We start from the raw sequence: 17,399 nt of genomic DNA, 5'->3' as shown, positions 1-17,399 counted from the left end.
AAAAACACCAGTAAAGCAGGTTCCCCAATGGTTGGGGACTCCATGGATGCCATGGCACCCTCTGTTTCCTTCCCTCACAAGTGCTTTAGGAAGTGGGCGGAGCCAGTTGGGGCTATTACCTAGCAGGGCTTCTGATGGGCCATTAGAGATCTGACTGGCTCTGCAGATTTGTTTAAAAACGTTGGCTCGGCAGCAGCTGCCACCACAGCACAAGGATCTTCACCACGTGACTACAGCAGCCATTTTGTAGCTAGCTCTGCCTCCTGCGGCAGCCATTTCGTGGCTGTGTCCACCACGCTACGTCAGAATTCCAAAGGTGCGTGCAGGTTTACGATGGTTGGGGAACCCTACAGTAAAGCAGTCCAACGCATTTGGGGAGATGGAAGGGGGTCAGCACACCCAGAGCGCAGCGGATGAGCCTCCCCCTGGTAACTTCACTTTCATCATCACAGTATCTCCCCTGCCAGGTAAGAGGGAGCGCTGAAGGAGTCACTCTGCTTCCTCTTTTTAACAATCTTATTTCAGACACTTAAGGTGCGGACTCTTTCGGTTATGAATGTCAAGGCAAGGAATTATTTTCTAAGTCCGCATACTTTTTAAGGTGAATATTTTAGCTTTCATTCATGCACTGCTTTGCCAGATGTTTCTCCAGGGGCTTTTGTTTCTAAAATGTTGGCCTTCCTTGAGTAGTTGCTACATTTGCTGGTGCATAAGCACAGGGGAAAGGCTGGAAAATTACGTCAGAATCGACAGTCATGGACTAGCGTTGCCCACCCTTCAATATCTTTTTTCTTCCTTCTTTAATTACCGTTGTAGATATGGATATAAAATCACGGAAGAAGCTGTTTAAAAAAGTCCGTGGGAAAGAAGTCTACATGACGGTGGCGTACAGCAGGGGTCAGCCCGTCCTTCCTCCCCGCCTACATCACGGCATTCCAGCAGGACGATCGACTCCAATTCATTGCTCTCAAAATGGAGGGCATATGGCTCCTTACGAACATTACCACCCTCAGAATCCCCAGAGGTCTGGCAGGGGGTACGGAATGCCCAGGTGGTAAGCCTTGTTAGTCTACGAGATCTACTTTCTGTTCTCAACACAAGAGTTGTTTGTGATCTGCGCTGCTAAGTTCCAAGTCAGACTAACCAGAGCTCTGTGCCATGGAAGATTCACACTGGCTTCCTGGGTTTGAATGATAAAACCTTAAACTGTTAGGAGTTTGCTTTGCACTGTGAAAGGGAGATGCTGCTTTAGAAATGCAGTTCATGAGACTTCTCGCTTTAGAATGGGATAGAAGCTGCAGGAAAAGGCACTGAAGATCCGCCGGAGACAAGTTCTGCCCAGAACTGCAGCCTGAGGGGAGGGGAGGCTCCAGCCTTCTCCTCCACACCATTTCCCCTGAGCTGAAACAGTCATAGTGGGAAGTCATTGCCTAACTTTGGAGATGGTTTTGGGATAAACCCAAATCAGGCAAATAGCTCCCTGTTGGGGTCATTTACTCAGGGAGTTAGTTGGTGGTGAGGGTCAGGGGGTATCCTGGAAGATACATCTGTCCTTGACCCCTTCCAGTCTGGCTTCCATCCTGGTCACAGGGTGGAGACTGCTTTGGTCACTCTCACGGATGACCTTAGAAGGCATCTGGATCAAGGCAGGTCAGTGCTGCTGCTACTGTTAGACTTTATTTGACACGGTCTATTCCAATCTAATGACCCATCACCTTGCCGACATTGGAGTTCAGGGGGTAGTCTTACAGTGGTTTCCCTCCTTTCTCTGTGGTTAGGGACAAAGGGTGGTGATTGGCGAGTAGACCTCCCAGCGTTATCCACTAGAATGTGGTGTTCCGCAGGGAGCTGTTCTCTCGCCAATGATGTTTAACATCTATATGCGCTCCCTTGTCCAGATTGCCAGAGGTTTGGGGCTGGGTTGTCACCCAGCTCTATGTGTTGATAGATGGCCATTCAGACTCCACCCCAATCCATTTGACCAGGGCGTTGAAAGCAGTGGTTGGTGGGTTACACAGTTGAGCTGGCTGAAGCTTAACCCAGTCAAGACGGAGGTCCTGTATCTGAGCCGTGGGGGGCAAAGATCGGGTATCCAACTTCCTACGCTGGATGGTGCACCTCTGGTGCCAGTTCAGAAGGTGAGGAGTTTGGGTGTGATGCTGGATGCCACCCTTTCTATGGAGGCCCAGGTCACAGCAGTTGCACAGTCTGCCTTTTACCATCTTCGGCAGGTCAAACAACTAGTCCCCTATCTGGCTCCCCGGGACCTAGCCACAGAGATCCATGCAACGGTCATTTCCAGGTTGGATTACTGTAACTCTCTCTACACAGGCTTGCCCTTGGGAGTGATCCGGAACCTCAGTGGGTGCAGAATGCAGCAGCACAATTGTTGACTGAACTGCCTGTATGGGCAGGCAGTCTGCACTGGCTACCAATTGAGTACCGGATCTGTTTCAAGATTCTAGTACTGACTTTTAAAGCCTTACGCAGCCTGGGACCTACATACCTGCGGGACCATCTTTCCCCATACAAGCCCCAGAGGCCATTATGATCGGCCTACTGATATCTTCTGACTATCCCTGGCCCAAAGCTCCAGGACATTTTCAGCCCTGGCCCCAACCTGGTAGAATCAGCTCCCCAAGGAGATTCAGGCCCTCCCGGATCTTCTACCATTCTGAAGGGCCTGCAAAACGGAGGTGTTCCGACAGGCTTTTGGCTGAGGCAGGTGGGTGTCCTCATACCATCTAATCGACCTCCTTGCACTGTCTGCATCCTGTGTCTCAATCTGTGAATGATGTTTATACCATTGACACCTTCTTATTTCATTTTTATTTAATGGTTTTAACTGTTTAATTCTTAACTGTTTTATTGTGTGCTTTTAACTGTTTTATTGTGTTGTAATCCACCCTGAGCTCATCTTGGGAAAGGGCGGACTATAAATTCGCAAAAATAAAATAAAAATATTTGTCAGGATTAGGCTTTTTCAGATACAGAATTTCAGTTCTGAAAAACACCACAGTCCCAAGCAGAATTGGATGCCTGCAGACTTTACAAATTCCTTTCCTCAAAACTTCTGTGTGATTGCAGGGAAAACAAGTTGGGTTTGGGAAATCCCAACACAACTCAGCTCCAAAAATGTAATGTGTAGTTTGCTACTAAGCTAGGATGGAGAGAAACTGGAGAGACCTCATGGAGGTTAGACAAAGCAGGAAGAGGAGGAGTTAGCTGGAAGGAAGGAACCCCTAAGGGAAGAATTCTGGTATAAGAGAGAGCAGCAGAGCAGACAAGAGGGAAGGGTAAAGGAAGAGCTACCCTTCCTAGCTCTGTTGCTCATTCTAAATCATTGGCATACTGTGTACGAAGGCACACTGCATAATCCTTTATTTCCAGCATAATAAACTACCTTGGTCGAGGTTGTGTTTTAGGCAGCCTTATCCCTCATAATCCTGGCCAGTCATTGCAGGCCCTCCTTTTGGTGCTTCTGATTTTGGGAGACAGGCCTCTGGCAGCTTGTTGTGTCTTATCTGGGGAGCAATGTTCCCTCTAAGCTGAGTTAGTGTGAGCTCACAGTTTTTTAGCCTCCAGCTCACACATTTTTGTCTAAGCTCAGGAAAAAAGGCTCCAGAGCAAACTAATTTATGGAGTAGCTCACAGCTTTAATGCCAGTAGCTCACAAAGTAGAATTTTTACTCACAAGACTCTGCCGCTGGGCAGGCACCTGTGCCATGTCCTTTTCTGTTCTCTCCTTCACCAGTGCATGGTTCCCCACTCCTCCACTTGCATCTGCTGGAATGGCCTTGGGTCAGTCATAGCTATAGCAGGAGTTGTCCTTGAAAGGGCAGCTTCTGGGAGAGCTCTCTCAGCCCCATCCACCTCACAGGGTGTCTGTTGTGGGGGGAGAAGATATGGGAGATTGTGAGCTGCTTTGAGACTCTGATTCAGAGAGAAGGGTGGGGTATAAATCTGCAATTCTTCTTCCTCCATTGATTATCTTGCTATTATGGCTGTTTGATTTAATTGTCCTTATTTAGCTTTTTCATAGTTCTCACTTTTTTTAGTTATTAGCTTTGTAAACTATTTTGGGTGAAAAAGCAGGATAAATACTGGAAGCTGATCCCTGTAACTTGTATACACTGTGTGAATAGAACCAGTTTGAATATTATGGCTTATTCTCCACAAGTCTGTTTGGTTTCTCTGAACCCCCAGAGCTTTGCAGAATTCCAAAGCCCTGACCTCTGCTTACTGGATGGTCAAGCATGGGTCATCTTGGGCTTCAGAGATTACACCAGAGTATCTTCAAAGCCATGAAGCACAAGCTCTCGGCCAACAGCCCAGGGTTTCTTTCCATGTCTTGTGTGATTGCAGAAGAAGAAGAAGATATTAGATTTATATCCCGCCCTCCACTCCGAAGAGTCTCAGAGCGACTCACAATCTCCTTTACCTTCCTCCCCCAGAACAGACTCCCTGTGAGGTAGATGAAGATATTGGATTTATATCCCGCCCTCCACTCGGAAGAGTCTCAGAGCGGCTCACAATCTCCTTTCCCTTCCTCCCCCACAACAGACACCCTGTGAGGTGGGTGGGGCTGGAGAGGGCTCTCACAGCAGCTGCCCTTTCAAGGACAGAGTCTCAGAGCGGCTCACAATCTCCTTTCCCTTCCTCCCCCACAACAGACACCCTGTGAGGTGGGTGGGGCTGGAGAGGGCTCTCACAGCAGCTGCCCTATCAAGGACAACCTCTGCCAGAGCTACAGCTGACCCAAGGCCATTCCAGCAGGTGCAAGTGGAGGAGTGGGGAATCAAACTTGGTTCTCCCAGATAAGAGTCCGCACACTTAACCACTACACCAAACTGCAGAAGTGTAGCTTTCAGTGCTACTTAAATGGTCCCTTGCAATGTCTAAAATTGCTCTTTCCTCACTCTTTTATCGTTTTGAAACGTAGGGGAGCAGACCGGTTTATAAACAGAAGCAACATGGTCGGGCCAGAAATGGCATATGCCAATCCAGGCAAGAGATACTATCACAGCTACGATAATTTCTCTTACAGATCTCGGTAAGCCACTGTAAATCATCCTGTGAATTCTGTGTTTGGGTTTGCTTCTTTGCAGCATTTTCTCTTTTGCCTTTCTACTTTAAAAAGCCCCCCCCCCCAGGGTGCTTCACAGCAAATAAAGCATGCTCTCTAAATGCTATTTTAAAAAGTCTAGAATCCAGTCAAATATAGAATAGAGAATCAGCAAAAACAAATCATACAGTTGCAGCAGTGAGCATCTGACTGAACAGAGCCCTCAAACGCCATAGAAACAATTCTTACTAAAAGCTATTAAAGTCAGCAGTTAAAACATGGACAACCACAAATTGTTGCGGCTTTTTTCTTCCGGTCTGAATCGGGCAAAGGCAGGATTCTGGGTTTCCCCCTGTATGAAAACATATGCAGATAGAAAATGCATGGACATCTGCAGGGATCATTTTGTAGAAAAATAGGCGGTGGAGCTCATTAACATAACTCATTAGCATATGTTGCCCCCCCAGCCAAAAGCAACCTGATGCAAGAAAGGAGAGCCCTGGGCAAGCAAGGCCTGCTTGGGCTGGCTAGAGATCCAGCCAGCCCAAGCAGGCCTCACTCACCTGGCGTTCTCCTGGGCCGTCCTCCCAGTCAAAAGGCCAGCAAGCCACCCGCCACCCAAAATCACATGAGAAGTGGAGAAAGGGTGGTGTGGGCTTCTCCAGGGGTTAATGTGGGCTGCTGGGGATGTGGCAAAGCCCCTGGTGACTGGCTGGCTGCCCGCTCTCCTCATCCAGGGATTGTTATGCAGCTGCACCTACTATTCAATGGACAAGGTAGGTGGGAAGGAAGAGGGGAACCATCAGAAAGGTGTGCTCCTGTAAACTCCTGCTGAATCTGAGGCCTGGACATCTGGCACAGCCTTATTCTGAAGTCCCCACCCGTTTTTAAAATCTAGTTCCTGTATTTTCTCCGGGCAGCAGGTCTTCAGGCTGACAGAGGCCTTACGGAGGCTGACAGAGGCCTTGTGCTGTGAGCTGCCCTGAGCCACCTTGGTGGGAAGGGCGGGATATAAATCCAAGCTTTTGTCTGGAGTGGGGGGGGGGCAACAGTGCTACTTTGCCCATAGATTAGATTCTTTCAACTCAAAATGCCAAGTCCTGAATCCAGGACGCTCAGTATAGAAGGATAGGTGAGACTCCCCCTCCCCCTTTTCAATTTTGAAAAAAAAAATACTTTGGAGAATTGGCTGCAGACAAGCCGAAGGCAGGCAGGTGATGGGATTTTTACATCTGTCTAGCTCTTTGGAGTAGCAGAATGTCTCGGTTCAGAAGCAATCGGCCTGAGGCAGACTTTCAATTTCTAGCCCAAGCGATGACTCCTCCGTTCCTAGATTCAGATTGGAATTTGCTTTCCCTGACCTGAAATATATGCAAGTGATACATGAATCTAAAACTTAATTCTCATTGCGAGCACCAGAATATCTCAAGGACTGTCTGGGCTCATCTGAGCTTGTCTCGATTGCTGCTGCCCTCTTCAAAGGCCCTGCTTTGGGGTTCTTTGCTCCTGAGAGGAAAACTGGGTGGTGGTTTCGGCTGTGGCAGTTCATTTGTGGAACTCATAAGAGGGAAGCTGTGGCAAAGGATGTGTTTGATTTTGTTAACGCCACTCTACTGATTTGGGTTTCAAAGGGACTGCAGAACTATGGTTTTTACTACTAACTGTTTTTTTTAGGCTTGAGTTTAATGCTGTGAGCTTTTTTTTTCTAAAGAAATTTTTATGTTGCAAGCCACCTTGAGAATATCCACTGGACTGTATTTATAGATGAAGATGATTTTTTACTGTTGTTGCATTGGCTTTATTGTGTTTAATCAGTTTTTATTATTTCTTTTGTCCTTTTTATTTTGTTTCAGTGTTTTATTCCTGCCGTTAGCTGCCTAGAACAGAGAGGCGGAAGCTCCTAAATACATGCATTAAATAAATAAAAAATGATTATCTAGCTTTAAAACACAGATTAGTCAAGATAGTATTTATTAAAAGATCTACGGGCTGCATTTTCTTCTCCCTCCTCCTTCCTGTTAACGGGGGGATTTTAAATGAAAATAGTTTCAGAGGGTGGCCATGTTAGTCTGCAGTAGAAGAGCTAGATTCGAGTCCAGGCACACTTTGGAGACCAGCAAGATTGGGGGGGAAGGGGGGGAGTTTTCAAGAGTCCTTTAAAGGGAGTGTTGACTTTTAAAAATGTTATACCCTGAAGACGTTGTTCTCAGAGGTGCTGCTGGACTTGAAACTACGCTTTGAATGTTGTGTTTTGTTGAAGTCATAGTGTTGTTTTGGTCCAACGGCCTCTTAAATCTAGAAAAGTTCTAATTACATTAGACCCCAGCTTTCTTTCATCACAGACCTCTAGGCACGTACACACAGGGTTCTCTGGAGAACTCCCATCCAGGCATTGTGCATCTGCCATGCCATGTTCTCCAACTTTATGAGTTTTGTGTTTTTTTTTTAAAGATAACCTATTCCTTTATCCTCCCTTGGAAGGTCATACAGCCGCAGTCGCCGGCAGATGCAGTGTGTAAACAAAGAATGCCAGTACGGGTTTGCGGCTGAGAATGGTGAGGAACCTCAAGGCTTGGAAGAAACCATCACCTTCTATGAAATTGAAGAAGGAGATGACACGACTTTTCCCGTTCCACCTGTAAGTCACTGAGCTGAAGAGGATTAAAAAGAAAAGTGATAAAATAAGATGGGGGTAGCCAAACTTGCTTAATGTAAGAACTGCATAGAATAAACTTCAGGTGTTTGAGCTCCGCAGGAAGTAAACAAATATTACAACATCTTTATTAAAACTCTCAATACTTTCTTTGCACAGAAAGATAAAATACCTGTGTATGCACTTTACAACACGGCCATGCTAGAAGGAGACTTAAAAAAAAAAAAAAAAGCTGGGACTAACAGTCCCCATAAGACCAGCATAGAGAAAGGTTAGGGAATTATTTTTTGGCACCAATGGGAGAAGAAAACACACATATACCATGTAAATCACTGACCACCGTTTCCATCATTATGCATCTTTCTTTGCCTTAAAATCAAGGTTAGTAAATATAGCTCCTACAGGAGTTATGAAGGAAGGGGGAACCCTGCACTGACCTTTTAAATTCCATCCCTCCTTCTAGTGGCTCCCTTGGCTCTTGTGCTCTTTCCCCATTCTAGGTCTCCAGGTGACCTCTGTGGTGGAGAAGAAAAGCTTGCAAGCCTGCCTATTTTTCCCTCATTTCCTGCTTCACAAATGGTAGAAATAGTTGCCTGCCTATGGGACGGTGCTCAGATGCTAATAGAGGTCCTGATGCTAAGCATGCTTTCTTGAGAGTAAGCCTGCATTAAGTTCCTCCTTGACCTCCAGGAGCCACACAATATGTGTGAACGAGCCTCATGTGGCTCCCAAGTTGCAAATTTGGTCACCCCTGAAATGAGACCTCTACAGATAACACTGTGTGAGGACAGAGCCTGCAAACTCTGGAAGGGCCAAGAAAGGGGCGCTTTTAAGAACATGTGTTTGTCTCTTAAAATCTGTTCCATATAATATACAGCAGTAGACAGATCAGTTCAGAATTGATGATGAAATCCTTGTTTAAGCATATAGCACATGAAGCTAAGCTCTACTGAATCAGAGCACTGGTCCATCAAAGTCTGCCTTGTCTGGTTATACTGGCGGTGGCTCTCCAGGGTCTCCGGCACAAAGAAGCGTTTCACATCACCTACCGCCTGATCCTTCCTGGAGGTGCCAGGGATTGAACCTGGGACCTTCTGCATAAGATGCCTGTAAATTGGCTGTGCAAATTAAAATAAACCTTGTTTTGGTGGTAGCTTACACCGCTGTGTTGGTTTTATTCTCTTTCGCTCCCCTTTCAAGTGTACTTTTTAAAGTTACTTCCCTTGTCCTGTGCACTTGGGCTTCCTTTGTGTGTGGCTGCACCTCCCAGGATGGCTATTTTGTGGTTGTGCCCCCCCCCCCCCCCACTACTTGTGTCAGCGTTCCAAAGGTGCCCAAAGCTTCAAAAAGCTTTGAACTTGTGCCATGTTTCCTCTGTGAGCATACATCATAGCGGAGTCAGTTGTGGTGTGTGTCTTCTATTCCCTGCAAATGTGGGGCGGGAGAGAAAATGGATCTCTGTTGATTCAGTGCCAATCCCTACACATGTGTATTACGATGTATATTATGCTGGGGCCAACTGAGTCGCCAAACTGTATTGTTCACTTTTATTGGTTTTAACTGTTGTTTTATACTGTTTTTAAAATACTGTTATCTGCCCTGGGCCTGTTTGGGAAAGAGTGGAGTATAAATTATCTGAAAATAAATAGATAGATAGAGAGATAGAGAGATAGATAGATAGATAGAGAGATAGATAGATAGATAGAGAGATAGATAGATAGATAGATAGATAGATAGATAGATAGATAGATAGATAGATAGATAGATAGATAGATAGATAGATAGATAGATAGATAAATAAAGGTGCTCGTTCTGCACAGGGAGGCTTTAGACCTTCGGTTGCGGAATGCTGCTTGCAGCTTTGGGTGACCGGCACTGCGTCGCCTAGTGGTATTCTGTTTTTGCCATTCTGAAGCTTGTTCTTTTATCAGTTCGCCCCTTTTGCAGCTGCTCCTTTCAAGATGGGTCACCCTGTGAATCTCTCTGCAGTGGTAGAAAGGAGCCAGAGTCCAGCAGCACCTTAAAGACTTAACAGAATCTGTGGCAGGGGAGGAGCTTTTGTGAGTCACGGCTCACTTCTTCAGATACTGCTGTGTGAGTCTACCTTCCCTTATATCTTGCTGTACCCTCCAAGAGATATGAGGACAGGTGGGCTCACATTCTAGCTGTATCTGAAGAAGAAGAAGATGATGATGATATTGGATTTATATCCCGCCCTCCACTCCGAAAAGTCTCAGAGCGGCTCACAATCTCCTTTCCCTTCCTCCCCCACAACAGGCACCCTGTGAGGTAGATGAAGATATTGGATTTATATCCCGCCCTCCACTCCGAAGAGTCTCAGAGCGGCTCACAATCTCCTTTCCCTTCCTCCCCCACAACAGGCACCCTGTGAGGTAGATGAAGATACTGGATTTATATCCCGCCCTCCACTCCGAAGAGTCTCAGAGTGGCTCACAATCTCCTTTCCCTTCCTCCCTCACAACAGACACCCTGTGAGGTGGGTGGGGCTGGAGAGGGCTCCCACAGCAGCTGTCCTTTGAAGGACAACCTCTGCCAGGGCTATGGCTGACCCAAGGCCATTCCAGAAGATGCAAGTGGAGGAGTGGGGAATCAAACCCGGTTCTCCCAGATAAGAGTCCGCACACTTAACCGCTACACCAAACTGGCTCTATGAGCAGTTTGATCATATCCTGAAAATCTCTGAGGTGCTGCTGGAATTGACTCTCCCTGCTCTACTGGAAACCAAGGTGGCCACCCTCTGAAACTGTCCCGTTAAACTCTTTACTTTCATTCCTGCTGTTTTTCCCGCTTTGTTTACTAGTTCCCCCTTTTGTTTTAGCACACGAGGAGAGCCCTGCCAATTGCAAGTGCTAACAAAGCTCTCAACTTCTTCCGCAGAATCAGGGCAACCCGCCTCCAATAGTTTCTGATCCTGCTGGATTCTGGGTAGCCAGAAGGGGTCCAACTCCCATCCCGTCTAACAAGCCGGCTCTGAATTCCTCTGAGGAAGAAGTGGATGAGCCCAGCGACAATGGTAAGGGTTCCAAGTGGCTGCAGTTGCAGGATCCTTTGCCTGCTAAACAAAGCAAAAGCCTTTTCTCATGTCTGAAACGCGGGTCCCCAGGCTGTTTGCAGTGCCTCATTGATGTTCAGGTGGCTGGCAGAGCTGGATTAACAATTAGGCCAACTCTTTGCCCAGTTTGCCTGGTGTGGCTGCTGCTGGAGTCATTGCCAAGTTTGCCTCTCTCTGCCTCTCCCCCGCAGCTTTGTCAAAGGGGCTTTTGAGAAGGGGCCTGCAGGCTGCAATGGGGGCCGCAGGTGGCAGGATGGGTGCTCAGACTTTGAGATAATTTGCAAAGGGGCCTCCAAGATTTTGACTGCCGAGAGGCCTCCACAGGGTTTAATCTGGGGCTGGTGGTTGGGCATGACTCATTAGCTGGACTTCACCATACCTTAAGGTGCATTGGCCCAGTGTCACCATTTTAGTTCCTTTCGTAAAGTTTTTAAGGGTTCTGGAAGTGAAGAGACAGACATAACAGAAATAAATGGTACAACGTTTGAATCCAGTGGCACCTTTAAGACCAACAAAGTTTAATTCTGTGTATAAGCTCTTGTGGGCATGCACAGTTCTTCACATGCCTTGAAACGAGACTTCCTCTCCCCATTACATATAGATGTGTGCGGAGGGAGGGTTAGTTGCCAAGAAAGGCTAATTGGAGTCAAGATGCATAAATAACTGAGCAATAAGAATAGCTAAGATTGGCTTAAAGCAGTTGGTAAAACTTGTGAATAGCAACAAAATAGCCTACAGATAATAAAAGAGAACAAACAGATGTGAGAACTGAGTGACTTAGCATGCGTAATGAGATAAGAACCTGATATCTCTGTCGAGCCCTGGAAGTTCCATTGTCCTGAGTGTTGTAACAACTTGTAATTTGGCAATCTCCCATTCCAGACTGTTTCTAGAAATTCCTTTGCAGTAAAGCAGCTACTTTGAGAGTTCCCCCATTGAATGTCCTGGGAGGTTGAAATGGCCTCCTGCAGGTTTTTCATTTTTTTTGTGATTCTGGATGTCAGATTTGTGCCTGTTTTTCCTGAAGGACACTGTTGGCGTTTATTGGTATATGCAGTGTTAGAAGATGAGCAACTGAATGAACCTGAGGTGGTGCAGTTGAAATGAATGGTGTAAGATTCATAGTTTAGATAGGTGTTAAAGATAAGTTCTGGCTCTGTAAAGGCAAAAGGTATCACTCTACCCTTTTGCCAATTAAACAGTGTCGATGGTAGGATAGAAAGGGGGATTGGCCCATGTTCAAATGCACTGAATATAGACTAATCCTTTTCTTCATCTTGTGCTCATATGTAATTTTCTGATTCTGCAAATATACACACAGCTTATAGATTCACACTCATCAGCCCATTAAACTCGATGAATGGCAGTAGAACCGCTTCACTGTCAAGTATATCGGTGGCATAAAAACTGCATCGCAAAGCAGAATTCTGTCTTTCAGTAGATTAGCGTACTCTGAAGCTGTTGACACTTGTATTTCTTCCTGTAGCTTGTATTTACAGATTAATCAAGTACTAATTTGCAGACGGCGCTTCTTCACAAATCCCCTTAACATAATCTAAAATCTCTAGAGTTTGGATAATGCCATTCCATGGGGAAAATGAGATTTGGGGTTTTTTTTTTCCTTTGAGAATCAAATCACTTCCTCAAGATCTCTCACATCAAATGAAAAGGAAGTTCTAATTTCTTTAAGCCTAACATGACATTTCCTTTACTTTCCTAGGGGAATATCACGAGGAGTACTTGTATAGCCCCCCAGGTCAGTAAAACAATGTTGTAGACCTAACTGTTGTAGACTTGATTTCTGCATCAGTTGGATTGTGTGAATTTTTTGAAAAAACACTAATATTGGTGTGTGCAAGCTCGTTTTGATTTGTGTCTTCCAGATCCGGACTGTGATACCCCAACTGTATTTACTACAGCTGAAGCTGTAACAAACTTGGTAAGTGCTTGTCGAGATGTTCCGTAGAATTGTTAGGGAACTCTAGAAATAAATCAATGAGGTAGGAATTTTTTATTAACTTACAAAATTTATATCCCTCCTGCCAGTTTGGTGTAGTGGTTAAGTGTGCGGACTCTTATCTGGGAGAATCGGGTTTGATTCCCCACTCCTCCACTTGCACCTGCTAGCATGGCCTTGGGTCAGCCATAGCTCTGGCAGAGGTTGTCCTTGAAAGGGCAGCTGCTGGGAGAGCCCTCTCCAGCCCCGCCCACCTCAGAGGGTGTCTGTTGTGGGGGAGGAAGGGAAAGGAGATTGTGAGCCGCTCTGACACTCTGTCCTTGAAAGGGCAGCTGCTGTGAGAGCCCTCTCCAGCCCCACTCACCTCACAGGGTGTCTGTTGTGGGGGGAGGAAGGGAAAGGAGATTGTGAGCCGCTCTGAGACCCTTCGGAGTGGAGGGCGGGATATAAATCCAATATCATCATCTTCTTCTTCTATCCTCACAAACGCCACCAATGAGGCTAACAGATTGAAGTGTATATAATAAGATCACAATTTAAAACCAACCCCCAACAAAACACACATCTCATTAAAGCAATTAAAAACGGGACCAAAATGCATACAAAGTCATAAAAACAGCAACTGATACCTCACTGGTCAGGAAGAACGGGGAGGTCAGAGGGAACAAAGAGGCAGACAGCAACAGAAGGGGGCAGACTGATCTCTCTGGGGAGAGCATTACAGAGGCTGGAGAAGGCCCTCTCGAGGCTTGCCACCCAACTGACTTCAGAAGGCATGGCCACACAAAACTGGGCCTCCGTAGATGACTGTAGCAGTTGGGTGGCCAAGTACTTTTCTTATTTGGAGGTACCAGCTCACAGAAGAGCCTTTACATTGGCTCGATGCGCAGCCATGCCCTCAAAAGTGTTAGAAGGGAAATATAGAAAAGTTCCGTATGAAGATCGACGCTGTTCTTGTGCTATGGGAGAGGTGGAGTCGATGATTCATATGCTTTTTCGATGCCCATTCCACCAAGCATATAGGGACAGGCTTGTTTCCCCGTTTGTAGTCAAACCAATAGCGGATGCCGACGGGGCGTGTTTGGAGAAACTTTTGGTGGATGCAAGTCCATCTATAGGCAGATAGCTAAATTCTGCCATTACCTGGTGAAGTTCCATACAAAGAAACAAGAAAGGGTAGGTTTTGTATGATCTGTTTGAATTTTAGGTTATAAACGATTTTATATATTCGGATTTAAAGGATTTTATATTAATTTGAACTGATTCTGGATTTTAAAATTGGTTAAATTATATTTTAGTTATCCCCGACCTGTATAGGTGCGGAAAAGTTTTAAGTATTTTATTGTATTTTATGTATTTTAGGAGGGGTTTTACAGGATGTATTATAATTTTTATATTGGTCTATGACCGCAATAAAAAGTTCATTCACTTGGGTGGGTTCAAGGGAGCAGGCAGTTCTTCAGGTGTGCTGGTTCCAAACCATATAGGGCTTTGTAGGTCTACATTGGAACCTTGAATTATGCCCAGAAGCATATTGGGAGCCAGATTAATCAAACACCAGTTTGGTGTATCGGTTAAGAGTGGTGGACTCTAATCTGGAGAACCCAGTTTGATTCCACATGAAGCCAGCTGGGTGACCTTGGGTCAGCCACAGTTCTTTTAGAGCTGTTCTCTCAAGAGCAGTTCATTCAGAGCTCTCTCAGCCAGCCCCACCTACCTCGCAGGGCTTTGGATGAGAGAAGTGAAATCTTCATAAGGCTTAGTTTAGGAATAGTCATGTAGCATGCAGAAGAGGTTAACAGGGACTCCTACAAGGCAGGTATCCAAGGAACAACCTCTGTTTGCTTTGAACAGTTTAGTGGTTAACTGTGTGGACTCTTATCTGGGAGAACCGGGTTTGATTCCCCACTCCTCCACTTGCAGCTGCTGGAGTGGCCTTGGGTCAGCCATAGCTCTTGCAGGAGTTGTCCTCGAAAGGGCGGCAGCTGTGAAAGCTCTTTCAGCCCCACCCACCTCACAGGGTGTTTGTTGTGGGGGAGGAAGGTAAAGGAGATTGTGACCGCTCTAAGGTGGGATATTAGTCTAATATCATCATCATCTTCTCCTCCTCCTCCTTCTTCTCCTTCTCCTCCTCCTTCTCTTTCCTCCAAGGAGTTCAGGTTGATGTATGCGAGTCTCCCTTCCCTATGTTATCTCCACAGCTGCAGTGGCTGAGACCGTGTGAGGTTCATGGCAGATGGAGGGTTTGAATTCTTGTCTCCCAGAAGCTCTAACCAGCAAAACATACTGCCTCAGCTAGGCTGTGCACACATGCTTATCCTGCATGGTTGCTTCCTAATATCTACAGAAGTTGTCTTGCTCTCTGTAAAATACCACCCTGGCTTCTTTTTCGTAGCTCTTGTGCTGAGCACTCCTCTCTGATCTGCTTCAGTGCAGGTGAATAACCAATCAAAAAGACATCAGGTCGTTTTTGTCTACAATTTAGGCAAAGCTGTATGAGACCCATTTATAGCAATCAGCCCAACTCACAAAAACATGCTGTATTGCCAGTGTTCCCAAAGCAGAGCTTTTACATTCAGGACCTGTTAAGCATCTTTCTTCCCTTGAATAAATATTTATGGGTACCAGGTTGGAAGTTGTGCCTCTTAAACTTCTGATCTTGAATCTTCATCTTTTTGGAGAGTCTTGCAAACACCTTTTTCTAATATCCTCTTAGGACTGATACCCACAGTCAGTAGAGGTTTTGCTTTCTAACTATGCTGTATCTAATCTCTCCAGGATGGGGGAACAGGTTCTGTCTCTTCTCAAGAAGGAGTTGCTTCGTACAGTTACTCCCAGAAGGTAAATGTGCTTCTAGTTTCCTGGGAAGTGTGGCTGGCTAGAGGCACTTCTCTGTTAGAATGAATTGTGAAATGTCACCTATACATAATACATGGTTTGTACATTCCTGAGTACGTAAATCAGGTCAGGGGTTCCCAACCTATGGAAAAGTCAGATGCAAGTTGAGGATTCTTTGTATTTCCCTTGCACAGTACCGGCTTTGTTTTGGTGCCCCGATTCATGCAGAGAAAGGGTTGATCTGTTTTTCTGACCTGGAATTGTATTGGGGGAGGAACTCAAACTGGATGAGAGCCAGTTTGGTGTAGTGGTTAAGTGTGTGGACTCTTATCAGGGAGATCCGGGTTTGATTCCCCACTCCTCCACTTGCACCTGCTAGCATGGCCTTGGGTCAGCCATAGCTCTGGCAGAGGTTGTCCTTGAAAGGGCAGCTGCTGTGAGAGCCCTCTCCAGCCCCACCCCCCTCACAGGGTGTCTGTTGTGGGAGGAGGAAGGTAAAGGAGATTGTGAGCCGCTCTGAGACTCTTCGGAGTGGAGGGCGGGATATAAATCCAATATCTTCATCATCTTCTTCTTCTATTTTGCCTGTTGGGGAAACCTGTACATTCATGGGATACATACAGGCTTGCCCAGCAGGCCAGATAGCACCTCCTGGGGCCATTCCAAGTCGGGAAAACTGGTATGTTCTTCACAATCCTGTTTCAAATGGAGCACTATATGCCTGGGAAACAAAGAGAACCTACAGGTTCCATCTGGCTGTTCCACAGGGTAGGAGCCCAGAACCTTGAGATGTACTCCACAATGTGTTGATATTCTGTGGTGTGTACACATGCTAGGCTGCCCACTACACAAGAAGGCGAGGGGTGTCAGGAGACCCGCAACCCAACTTGTGTCACACATATCATGTAATGAGGAAATTGAGGCCATGGACAACACACGCCTTTCTCAGTGGAACACCTAAGAATGTGCAAACCTGTGGGAACAGTGGTCTTTTGATGGAGAGCTGTGTTACGGGAATGCCTTCACTTGCCATTGATTAGCTGAGATTTTTGAAAGGACCTTAGTGCATTAATTCCCAAATAAAGAAGCCCTTTGCTTTGATCTGTCCCTCTTCGTTTCAGTTCTGTCATTTAGAGCAAAAGACAGCTTGAGGGCGTGATGATGGAGGATTATAAGGTAGTGGAAAGAGTGGACTGAAGCACAATTTTTGCAATAACATAGAGTCCCATAATACTGTTGAGCAAAGGCTTGGAGAATTTCCTTGAGCAGAAGGGATTTTCACTCTGGGTGTGTGACTTTGCCACCCCCCACCAGATCCTCACAATGTGTGCTCAGTTATCTTCTCTCCTTTCCCCCGCCTCTTTTTGACTTGCAGGTCATGCTGAATTCTGCCGTCATCTCAAACTCTTCTTGTGACAACCAGGCTCCAAGCGCTGCCTTTCCTTCCAGCCTGCCCGCTACCTCTCAAGTCAGTGGGGCCGCCTCTCCCCCCCAGAATGGAGTGCAGCCCATCTTGGTGTCCCCTTCGACCATGGGAAGACCAGGTGGAATACTGATCTTATTTCATTTCTCCTTAAAACTCTCCCCAGAACATTTGCTTCTCTTCTAAAAGATCAAGCTAGCATCCATCCTCACAAGCAGATTCTCACCCCCGCCAAGAGCCAGACTCTTCCCCTCCCCTGGTGGCCCAAGGTCTTTGTAGCACTTCCCAGAAACAAAATGTGGGTTTTTGGGGGTGGGGGGAGGTAGAGACAAGCATCATGGTGATGCAGGAAGAGGGTTTGACCTATAAAAGTCTATTTAACTGAGCTAC

The 17,399-nt window shown here is 46.2% G+C and overlaps 1 protein-coding gene across 1 annotated transcript in view; it reads left to right on the top strand.

The window, feature by feature from the left end:
• ALG13 (ALG13 UDP-N-acetylglucosaminyltransferase subunit) overlaps positions 1-17,399 on the top strand; it is a 132,258-nt gene that overhangs the window by 81,271 nt on the left and 33,588 nt on the right. Inside the window, exons 21-28 of the mRNA XM_060249109.1 lie at positions 817-1,054; positions 4,943-5,053; positions 7,547-7,703; positions 10,617-10,752; positions 12,512-12,547; positions 12,675-12,730; positions 15,527-15,589; positions 16,962-17,130. Coding sequence (XP_060105092.1) covers positions 817-1,054; positions 4,943-5,053; positions 7,547-7,703; positions 10,617-10,752; positions 12,512-12,547; positions 12,675-12,730; positions 15,527-15,589; positions 16,962-17,130 — 966 coding nt within the window. The remainder of the gene's footprint in view (positions 1-816; positions 1,055-4,942; positions 5,054-7,546; positions 7,704-10,616; positions 10,753-12,511; positions 12,548-12,674; positions 12,731-15,526; positions 15,590-16,961; positions 17,131-17,399) is intronic.

The sequence above is a fragment of the Heteronotia binoei genome, chromosome 11 (genome assembly GCF_032191835.1).
Source record: "Heteronotia binoei isolate CCM8104 ecotype False Entrance Well chromosome 11, APGP_CSIRO_Hbin_v1, whole genome shotgun sequence".
NCBI lineage: Eukaryota > Metazoa > Chordata > Lepidosauria > Squamata > Gekkonidae > Heteronotia > Heteronotia binoei.
Note: the sequence above shows the minus strand (reverse complement) of the source record. Positions and strands in the feature narration are given on the sequence as shown.